The sequence below is a fragment of the Varanus komodoensis genome, unplaced genomic scaffold, assembly GCF_004798865.1.
Source record: "Varanus komodoensis strain SLA01 unplaced genomic scaffold, ASM479886v1 scaffold62, whole genome shotgun sequence".
Lineage (NCBI taxonomy): Eukaryota > Metazoa > Chordata > Lepidosauria > Squamata > Varanidae > Varanus > Varanus komodoensis.
The window spans coordinates 1,200,383-1,211,946 of NW_025336248.1; the positions used below are offsets into that span (position 1 = coordinate 1,200,383).

General features: G+C 38.1%; 2 protein-coding genes across 2 annotated transcripts; both read right to left on the reverse strand.

The window, feature by feature from the left end:
* Positions 1-3,631: 3,631 nt before the first annotated feature.
* LOC123033404 (olfactory receptor 5A2-like) lies at positions 3,632-4,555 on the reverse strand. The gene has a single exon (XM_044450010.1). The coding sequence runs from the start codon at positions 4,553-4,555 to the stop codon at positions 3,632-3,634; it is 924 nt and encodes a 307-aa protein (XP_044305945.1).
* Positions 4,556-7,717: 3,162 nt separating this feature from the next.
* Positions 7,718-10,481, reverse strand: LOC123033405 (olfactory receptor 1009-like). Its single transcript, XM_044450011.1, has 2 exons — positions 10,469-10,481; positions 7,718-8,673 (listed from the first exon to the last, which is right to left on the reverse strand). The coding sequence occupies exons 1-2, from the start codon at positions 10,479-10,481 to the stop codon at positions 7,718-7,720; spliced, it is 969 nt and encodes a 322-aa protein (XP_044305946.1).
* Between the last annotated feature and the right edge of the window lie 1,083 nt (positions 10,482-11,564).

The window sequence follows — 11,564 nt, forward strand, 5'->3', positions numbered from 1 at the left end:
GTTAGTCAAAAGCAGAATATTCCATGAGCCTGAAAGAATGACCTGCATCGGGTGCCACCTGAGTGGGGCACTGAGGAACATTCACTGTAAGTCACTGACTGGGTGAGCCCAGAGTACCTCGCTACTTACCTTAGAGACATCCAGCAGAATTCTAATGTTCTTCAGAAAGATTATTTCAAAGAGAGACCACAAAGATTTCCATTCTCTCTCTCTAGGAGAAACAATTTCCCCAAACACCAGCAGAGACAGCATGTCAATAGTAGTGAAGAAGAGGAAGAGCACTTCAACTATATTGGAAGTCACCCAGAGGCTTATGTGAATGGGGCGGCATATAAGTTTTCCTAACAACAACAACAACAACAACAACAACAACAACACTATTCTGTTTCTTCAAACAAAGAGAAATCTTGAAGAATTGTCCATGTATTATATAGAAACAAGCCGTTATTTGGCAGAATTGTACCTATGGCCAGGATGTTCCTGAGGTTGTTCTCGTCTTCTTCTGCCTAACGATGAAAGGTGTACAGAGATCTTTATCGATACAAAAGCTGATGATGTCATGTCATGTCCTGTACTGTCATGCGCCCTTCTGGGATACATCCCAGGACACTTCTCCAAGTAATTAAAAAACATGTTATAAACATTAATAGCATTTGATTGGTAAACTGACTTATTAAAAAAAAGAAAAGGAAATGTTTATAATATAGATACATACATGCAGAGATCAGAGTGTTATTAAGATGAAATCATTTCATCTAGCATGGGTATGAATATCATCTTCTGTCTTTTTAGGCATTTCAGATTTATTTATTTATATTTATATCCTGGCTTTTTCTTTCCAAGTAACCACACATTATAAGAATTGGTTGATTAGCATGTCAAGGGTTTTATGAAATTAAAATATTGGACACAGGGAGCAGGGGTGCCATTCTTTGCAGGACGTCCGTGCTGAGAGAAGGCAGTTCTAAGGGTCCCTTCACCAGATGCAATCTGGTGTGTGTGGGAGCTCCCATTAACTTCCAAAGGAGCTTTATTTTTCTAATGCTGATTGCTGCACAGGGGTTTCCATGGAGATCATTGATGGGGAGGGATGGTATTTCCACCCCACATACACCACAGCCACTCCAACAATCACCTCTCTCAGCAAATAGGGTTTAGTTGTTCAAATCACAGCATCATTGTGAAACACACTCTCAACCAAATGCTTAGGTAGACCTTCTTTTGAGCCTCTTATATGTGTACACGATCCAGTGCTAGTGCCAGGATTATGGGATGTATGTATAGAGTGTGGTGGGATGGGATGGAGAAAATGATTACCTGAGGGAGGTGGAGTATTCAAGCTGGAAATTAGCTAACAGTTGCTTTTATGCATGCTAAGTAATATACTGGTAATCCAGAAGGTGCTTCATAGTTTTTCAGTCCTGAGACCCTGGTAATGCCACACCTTGCCAAATGCTGGAGTTGTGCCTGGAATGATTGATGCACACTTAAGCTATTGGCCACATATCCAATAAATGACAGGCATGAGGAATCTAAGTGATTTATTCATGATGGATTCAATCCAGCGATGCAATGGTGAAAGAATTTCTGGCAGCATCCTTGTTAAGCAAATTTTTATGGGAATGCTTTTGGGAGACTTTACCCAACAAGAATGTAACTCAAGTGTATCTTGAGAGGCACACTGATGCACTCGTTTTTCCTCATGGTAGGGTCTTGTAATTGAGGAAAAAAACCCTTCATTTCATGAAAGAGGACTTACAATAGGAAAAAGAAAACAGTTCTGTGTCTACTGATACACATCCAAACACTTTGCTTTTGTTCCATACTTGTTAGAAGTTTCTGACCTTTGTAAAAATCCTCATGCAACCAAATACTTCTGTATCATTTTTAAATTATTTTTTAAATATCTTAGATGTTGTTTTAAAATAAACAAGAATGTATTTCCTGATTTTCTTTTTAAATATGCAAATATGAGCACAGCTTTTAAAGATAAAGTTCAACATCAGGTTATCTTGCCCCCATAAGATATATTTAATTTACATGATCTGTGTTGGCAAAATTATACAATACATCCAATTATACAATACATCCAATAATGTTTGGACACATTCAGTTATTAAGCAATTCTTGAGAAAGGTTGTTAAGGAGAGTTGAAAAGATGGCATGTCACTTTTTGCCAGTAGATCCAAACTAGATACACTTAGTTATTGAGTAATATAGTGCTAGAATATAACTTGCAGATAGTTAATTATTTAACCAAGAAATCAAGGTAGGGAGGGGAGGAATATTGAAGCATTTATGGAACATATTCAACAATCAACTTTTTAGATGCTATCCAACCTTTTTGTTGCTATATTTTCTTATAAATAATTCCATTTTTTCATATCATAAAGACTTAGGGATTATATATATACTAAAGCAATGATGATTACGATGACAATGACGACAATGACAACGACAGTGATGCTCCTACTTCAGAAGGAGCTCATGGCTCCTGGAAAAAATGAATGACCAGTATGTTAATATGATTTCCTGGATCATGCAACCGTTGCATGGAGAACATCATCCCATTTGTTATGGGAGCTGGTTCTGACAGTATTGTTTGAATATAAAGTGAACTGTGCCTCCCCATTTAATCCAGGACTATTCAAATGTTTGAGATAGTGTGGACAGATTGTCCAAACTGCAAATATTGCAGAGTTAAAAGGGGAATTCTCAATGTAATAGTAATGAGAAGCATAAAAAGACAAGTGAAGCAACAGTTACATTAAACTCCCTCAGGTCACATTGTAAATGTTTAGAACCAAAGTAACATGACATTTATCCAGGAAAGATGCTGCATCTGAGATTACATAAAAGACCTGCACATGTAATAAAATGGTTAAAACAGAACAAACTTATTCAAACAAAATTGAAGGCTTAGTCAGCATTCTGCTAAAGACCCAGTTTGTGCAAGTGGCACTATAAATCTGCAGGTCTTTGTTTTCAATGCGCACAAATGTCTCACAGATATTTACAGAGCAATATTTTTAGATTTATTTTTTTTTAAATCAGCGTTCTGTATCTAAAAGCTGCATCAGAAACACTACAGAATCTGTCAGACTCAAAAGAAATGGATTTCCGGCATAATGCAACTGTATTGCAGGATATACTTTGACATATTAAAGCATTCAGTTTTATGGAGTCTGCAAACTTGGATGCATTGCTTAATATTCATGTATTAGTGATACTGGAACTCAGGGTCAGATAATGGCACTGAGCTGCAAAAGATTTTTCTGCTGGCAGTAGCTTTGCTTGTAGAATTTGGACAAGATGGCTGGATCTGACAAGAGATATGACTTAAAATGACTACATGAAAACTCATGTTCTGAGACAGTCTATCTCAAAAATTACTAGTCCAGCAGATACTCTAAAAAATTAGTGAGACAAGGCATACTTTTATAGAAGCCACATTGATTCTTTTTTGGTGGGACTTCTGCAAGCTTACAATGTTTATCTTTAATAATCTCTTCACTAATATTCCCAACACGTACATTACCTATTGAGAAATGATAAGAATATAATTGTACAACCAAAAAGGATTCTCTTTAACACTTTATACATTGATTTGCTCTTGCATTGGAATTAAATATCAAAATTTTAGTTTCAGGATCTTCCTAAATGCTGTTTTAATCTCCTTGTTCTGTAAACTGTAGATGATAGGATTTAGCAAAGGTGTGAGGATGCTGTATTGTATGGAAAAGATTTCATCCAGAAGCAGTGATGAAGTTGAGTTTGGCCTCAGATAGCGGAAGTAGCCTGTTCCATAGAAGAGAACTACTACAGAGAGATGGGAGCCACAAGTGGAGAAAGCTTTATGTTTCCCTTCAGGGGAGCTCATCTTCAGGATGGTTGAGATTATATGAATGTAAGATAGCACAGTGAGAAACAGGGAAATTAGGCCAACTGCACTTCCAGAAATAAAGAAAAACATTTGGTTCATGAATATTTCATTGCAGGACAGAGAAAGGAGAGAAGGGAGTTCACAGCTGAAGTGCTTTATGATGTTTGGTCCACAAAAGTTTAACTTAAATAGCAGCAAAGTGTTTGCAAGTGCATAAAAGAAACCAATAGCCCATGCACTGGCCACTAGTTTTTGGCAGAAAGGCAAGTTCACCATTTCCACATAGTGCAGGGGTTTACATATTGCAGAGTATCTGTCATATGCCATTGCTGAGAGGAGAAAGACCTCACTAGTAGCTGAAAGCAAGATAAAGAACACCTGAGTGAAGCAGCCCATGAAGGAGATGGTCTTCTGATCTGTGACAATGGTCTCCAACAGTTTTGGGGCAGTAGCAGAAGAAAAACACATGTCAAGGAAAGAGAGGTGGCCCAAGAAGAAATACATGGGGCTATGAAGATGAGGACTGGTTCTTACAGCCAGAATGATCATGGTGTTTCCCACCAGGGTTAGTAGATAAATGAAGAAGAAAGAGAAAAAGAAGAAAATCTGGAGCTGCGGGTCGTTGGAGAGGCTGAGGAGAGAAAAGTAGCATGGAATACTTCGGTTTTTCATTGTAGGTTGTTCTGGTAATGCACGCCGTCTGTGAAGGTGACAAAAAAGGTGAACAGCTTTGAAATATGAAGAGGAGATATGATCATCCAATTAATATCTTAAAAGGCATGCCTGACTGTGATCTCTGAACCCAGATCTTAGAGAAGAGGGATGCAATATGGTATTTCTAAGCAGCACTGTGTCTCAGAAACCTTTCTTAGCACCTGTAAGATGCTGTACCCTTGCTCTTTTTAAAGGTGTTTGTTTGTTTGTTTATATATGGTAGATGGGTTCAGTTCAAAGCAAAGTGTGGCCCTTAGCTACCCCCATCAATGTTTCTGGACCAAGTATGGGGCTCCAAGACAGACTGAAGAAATAAAGATGGTAGGAAGGGATGTCAGAGAGCAGCTCAACTGTGGCTGTTTGATCTACAATGAAGTGATGCTTACAGGTGTGGAAATTTGTTGACTTCTTATAGGAAGCTAATGGAATATTTCATCATGGTTAGCTGTACCATTTAGTAGAATGACCAGCTCTCCCAGACATACCAGCCAAGTCCCCTGCTTCAATCAGAATCTAGGAGGACAAAAGATACTTTGGATTCCCAGATCTGGCATACGAAATAGGGCTGTTACCTTGGAGCTGAGCTACGCACTCAGATTCGTCTGCTCCCTGCTAGTTGCCACTATAGAACGAATTATGATGTCCCTTTTTCTTAGGCTGGAAAATCAGCCTCAGTGATGGGACAAAGAGGGTTTTCAGGATGGGGGCTATTAATATATTTATAATAAAATTCTTAATAGTTTTTTTCTGAAACTTCCAGCAAATAATTTAGTAATTTAGACAATGCATCAAAACATATTAATTTCTTCTACTTATCTATCTGTCAGCTGACCTCCAATATCCTTGGTCTTCTGGACAGCTCCAGAATACACCCACTTCTACTGACTAAACCCATTTATCCTACATATTCTGTTCATTATTTGTGGAATCATTTGCCTGGTATGCACATTTTTTACTGAGATTCTTTCAAGGAAAGCATGTCTAGGAAATGTTTACTTACTTGAAGGATTTCTAATCACACTTTCTCTTCTTCAGAGCTTCCAGCATCTCTTTCTCGCTTCACTTTTTTTTAGGTGTCGCATCTTTTTTACCCAGAGAGAGTAAAAAAAGTTAATGTTGTGTCCTTCTCTTCTCTTCTCTTCTCTTCTCTTCTCTTCTCTTCTCTTCTCTTCTCTTGTACTTTCTTGCTAGTCTACATTGTTCACTTTTGTTACAAATACAGGGACAAAGCTTATAACGTCCAACCAGAACCTAGTCTCATAGATGGAATTCATGGGAATTTCCAAAAGGTTTAATTATCAAGGTTCTGATCTATAGGTGATTAGGAAATTATCCCATCAGTGCAGAAGTATCTGAGTACATGTTTGAAATCATTAATTGCTCCTCAGGGGAAATTAGATCACATCGTCAGAAGAGAACTGAAGGATAAGGAAGTTCTTGAAATGATTGTAATCTGTATTTCTTCCTGAGTTTCTATGTTCTGAATTACCAGGTCTTGTTTCGCATGTTGAACAACCACATTTGCGATTCCTAATTGTTCTTTTTTTGATTTCCAATTTTCATCCAGAACACCATGAATGAATAGTCTGCTGTGAATTTCCTTCCTTTATAAGCTTTTGAGCACTGATAGAACATCTAAACATCCATCTTGATGCATCTGCACCATTGTTTGTGCACATAAATGTTTCCAATACTCTACACAATTGAATGGTCAGGCATCTTTAATCTGGAGGCATGGGGTGCCTTGGCAGTTGTTGAAATGTTTGTGAGGGGGAATACAGAGTTCAGAGCTTTACAATTGCTGTAATGTGTTGTACATGGAACAGCTTTTGAAGTTCTGGTTTTCCCCTAAAACAATCTCTACATAATGTCTAACCACAGTATCTGAAAGATCACCTCTTCCCATGTATTTCTACCCCAGCCTGGAATTGTCAGCTGCGGCCTGCTCCAAATACCCTTCCATGCCAGGGTGTAGTGGAGAGAATGTTCCATCAAAGGCACCAGCCTCTGCAAATAGGTCTACCAGGCAAGGCAAGGACATTTCTTAATGCTCACAGCCTTCTGTCTCTTTATATTACCAGGTTATATTTTAAGGTTTAGTTCTCTCTCTCTCTCTCATTCTCTATTTTATTTTATTTTATTTTATTTTATTTTATTTTATTTTATTTTATTTTATTATTTTTATTTCATTTTATTATTTTCTCCCTCCCTCCCTCCCTCCCTTTCCTCCTCCTCCTCCTCTTCTTCTTCCTCTTCTTCTACTTCAATCTTGCTTGATCCTTAATCTGATTTTGACTTCAACTTCATGCTGAAACAATCCATTCTGTTAGGGAGCAGGTGACCAAACATTGAATACACATTTCTGAACAACACCAGCAAATAGACCTGAGCACCCAGTACATTCAAATTTACCTGTACATGAACAACATGATTTTGGATTCATTGAGAAGGATATTTGCATATTTATTCCATAGGTGAGCATATTAGGCTAGTGTACATTAAGTATCCCCCCAATAAAAACAAAACAAGTCGGCATGATCAATAAGTAATAGTACAAAGAGGATAAAAATGGCAACATAAATGAGATGTTATGATCATATCAGACTTTGAGACATCCAAGAAAATAGATCTTCACCTGCCACTGAAGAAGGGCATTGAGTGAGCCTTTTGGTGAATTCTGTCAATGGTTGTCATAGGAGGCCCTTTCCAGGTGCAACCTGCTTTATCCTAATATATAAGATCACTCAGAGAGATGGTTCTGGTCATCTCAGTGCAAGAACAGGTACAGCAGATTGTGAGAGCAGGCATCTCATCATGTTACCTGCTGCTAAATTGTGTAGGGCTTTAAAGGGAAGTGCCATCCCTAAGAACTAAGCTTGCCAATGGACTGGCACCCAGTAACTGCACAATATGTTCTCAACACTCCCAGTTTCCAGAGTTAGAAAGCCTGGCATTTATGCTTACTTACAAAATATACAGCATTTTTATCTAGAGGTTACAACAGTGCTAATAACTATACCCAAATATCTCTGTCCAGGAGGGGTAACAATCTACCAGCCTCAGGTGATTTGTCATTATATGTTGCTGACATATTCACCAGTTTGATTGTTTTTACCAATGTCACCTAACACAAGAAAGCAGTAGCTTGTACGCCATTAATTTCTTGATGGCTTCCTTCACTTCCGTGTTTTTGAAGCTGTAGATAATGGGGTTCAACAGGGGAGTTGAAATGCTGTACTGTATGGAAAAGTATTCATCCATAATTACCGAGGAGGCTGAGCTGTTCCTCATGTACCTGAGGCAGCCAGTACCATACAGAAGGACCACCACAATGAGGTGAGAACTGCAGGTAGAAAAGGTCTTTCTTTTAGCTGCTGCTGAATGAAGCTTCAGGATCAAAGAGACAATTCTGATATAGGACAATAAAATAACAAAGAATGAAACTAATGCTAGTATCCCAGCAGTAATGAAGAACGTAATGCTATTCAGGAAAGTTTCTGTGCAGGATAATACAAGTAAAGATGGAAGTTCACAGCTGAAATGGTTGATAATGTTTGGGCCACAGAACTCTAGCTGCAATACAGGCAATGTATTTGTCATAGAATAAAAGAAACTTACTGCCCATGCACCACTTACCAACTGCCTACAGAATGTTTTGTTCATGATCTGTGTATAATGCAGGGGCTTGCAGATGGCAGCATATCGGTCGTAAGCCATTGCTGCAAGAATGAAAACTTCAGTAGTTGCTGTCATTAAGATGAAAAACATCTGTGTGATGCAGCTATTGTAAGAAATTGCCTGGCATGCATAAATGTTGACTAGCAGCTTAGGCACTGTTACGGAAGAAAAGCAAATATCTATAAAAGAAAGATGAGTTAGAAAGAAGTACATTGGGCTGTTGAGTGTTCTGTTTCTCCTTATTACAATCATAATTGTAATATTTCCCATCAGTGTTATTATATATATGAAGAGGAATGTCAAAAAGAGGAAAATCTGGACAGAGGAATCGTACAAAAATCCAGAGAAGACAAAATAGGTTACCATGGTGGTTTGATTTTCTATTTCCATCAAAAGAACTGAAAAAGAGAGGGGGGGATAGAAAGGGGGGTGAGAATGAGAGAGAGAAACAAATACAGATGGTAAGTGAAATAGAAGAAATATGTCATCACGTCACAAATCTGCCTTTCCCTAAATTTGTTTTCCAGCGTTATTATTTTTTCATCCACATTCATATTCTCAATGAATAAGACTGATAGATCAATTGAGAGGGTTTAAATTTGACCATGACTGACTTGTGAAGTAGGGTTTTTGCCTTTTTCACAGCCATGTTTTAGTTACACTTTTAATGTCTTCTACTTCTATCAGAATACTCATGTCAGTATCAATCTATACCACATACACAGTCTATTACAGTTACAACAGTTAACCTTGTTTTCTGTCTCCTAATGTTCTACCCCTACCTCTCCCCTGGCCAGAATGCAGACTGAGTAATATATTAGACAGCAAAGCAGGGATCTCGGCCTATGTCAAACAAAACTCCCTGTAAGATATAATGGATAATTTGATTTGTGTGACACAGAGGTTAGCAAGTTGGATTGGAAACTGGGAATTCAGAGTTCTAATCCCCATTTAATAAACTCATTGGGTGACTGGGCCAGTCATACACTTTCAGCTTAACCTACCTGATGAGTTTGTTTTGTGAGGTTAAAATGGAAAGGAGAAGAAACTTGTAAGTCACCTTGGATGCCTTGCAAAAGGAAAAATGCCAGGTTATAAAAGTAATGTAATAATAGTAGGTGCAAATGTAATCCATATACTTTGTTGGTGTCCTTCTTACTATTGCAGTACCATGGTGGACACACCCTGATCTGCCTTCTGTCAACTAATGCACTGTTTCATTTCTCTTTTCATTACTTTAATTGATGCCTTTTGTGCAGAGAGCTGTGCATGTTACATTGGCCTCAGCTTCCAGTTCCATGATCATCCCACCTGTGTATGTAGTATCCATGCACACAGACTACTAACCATCTACAAAAGAGCAATTTTCATGGCAGTAGTAGGAAAGTGCTTGTGTGTGTGTGTGTAGTATTTTAATCATGGACAGCAGTGAAGTCAAGGAAGTCGAGGTTTAATATTCTGATCTCAGGAAAAGAAGTCATAATAGATCAAAGTTTCCACCCACTACCATCTCAAGTCTCAACTAAGGAAAAGCAAACCAATGTAAAATTTGGGTCAGAACTTGCCATGGTTGCATCATTCTCTGCCCTTCCCATACCAACAGAATGATCTAATCCTGTCTAAGATTAGATGGCATTGGTGAGTACCATGCAAGTAGGAAGCCCTTTAGGTAATACCTTTGCATGGTAGTATCCTACACAAAGAGGACATTTGTGACACACAACCTGCAATTAGAGTTGCACTAAATTTTGGGTATCTGATCTGCCAGGGTGGAATGGTAGTTAGATGGAGCTAGGTGATTTGGGTTGTAGTTCCTACTCAGCCATTAAGCCCACTGGGTGACTGTGGGCCACCCACTTTCTCTCAGCCCAACTTACTTCACAGGGTTCTTGGAGGTAAAATGAAATGGAGGAGGACTAGGTAAGCCACCTTCATTACTCCAAGAGGGAAAAAAAGTTATATATGCAATGCAGTAACAACAAAATGACAGTAATGATCAAAAATGATATTGTATGTACAGATCACATTGGCAACAGAAGAGAAATAGCATCTGCAGTGGTAGAATTTTCAAATTCCTCCTACTCATTGCTTTTTTGCTTATTGGTGTACAGTGATGTCATTTAATGCATAGCATCATCATTTGAGGTAGAATCCTAGGTATCCTTTTCTATCCAAATTTGCATATTATTGTACCTTCATCAAACATTCTTTTCTACTCCTCATCCTGTTTCCCACCGAAACCTAAGGCAATTTCACTGGTGTGCATGGATCCAACCTATGGTGTCTCCTTCATATCATTGTATCCCCCACTATATACAAAGACTGACCAAGACTCAGGGACAGCTCACAGCTGAAATTACAAACCAAATAACTATTTCACATTCACCAAAACTAGCTCCCTGATCACATTCCCATTGAAAGTCAGCACTAGCTATATATTACATAACCCCGTTCCCCAAAATGAGCTTATTTGTGTAATATTGTTCACACTTAATGTTGGGGACCACAGAAACTATAGATATTCTGATTTTATTCAGAAAACTTACCTGAAATTGTTTTCACAAGACAAGATGAAATAATGTATTGCCTCGCAAAATATTTCTGAGCTACCCTCCTTCTTCCATGCAACTCTTTTCTAAAACTCTACTCTCCAGTAATTCAGTTAGAACAACCCAACCATAGTCAGATAAAAGTCTAACCTGCCTACTGTGAAGTGTTATATCTCATTTTTACCCTTGAATGGCAAGAACTCATACAAACATTTAAAACATGAATTAGTATTCTGGGATTTCATTTAAAATCACTAATCATTGCCTTTGGGACAAATTATGCACCGTTTAAGAACACATCTAATAAGGGCATGTTTGTTTAGGAAATACATCAGTTGTACCTTCTAAATTACTTGCAGAATAAAACATTTGTTCCTCTTGTTCCCAGGGAAAATGAGTTTTTGCTGTATACTACAGTTGTATGAAGCTATGAATGCTTTAACTAAAGCCTCCTGAAAAATGTTTGGTTCATATATTGATTCAAGGGAAACCAGACACTGATGGTCCTTTTCATGTCTCAAGTAGTGAGATGAATTAGCAGTTTAGTGGAGTCACAAGGTAGGAATCATCGCAATATCTATGTCAGAAAAGTTTGCTGACAACCTTGCAAATAGCTGTATTGGAACGCAAGATGGCTTTCCTGAAATCACATGTTATTAGATAGCAATGTTGAGGAAAAGGAAGAGGAAGAGTATTGTATAAAGCAAGAAGACTGCGGCATTTCTGTTATCTTGGTATTA

Excerpts from the sequence above, each read along its gene's own strand:
- LOC123033404 (XM_044450010.1), bottom strand. The coding sequence starts at position 4,555 with ATGAAAAACCGAAGTATTCCATGCTACTTTTCTCTCCTCAGCCTCTCC.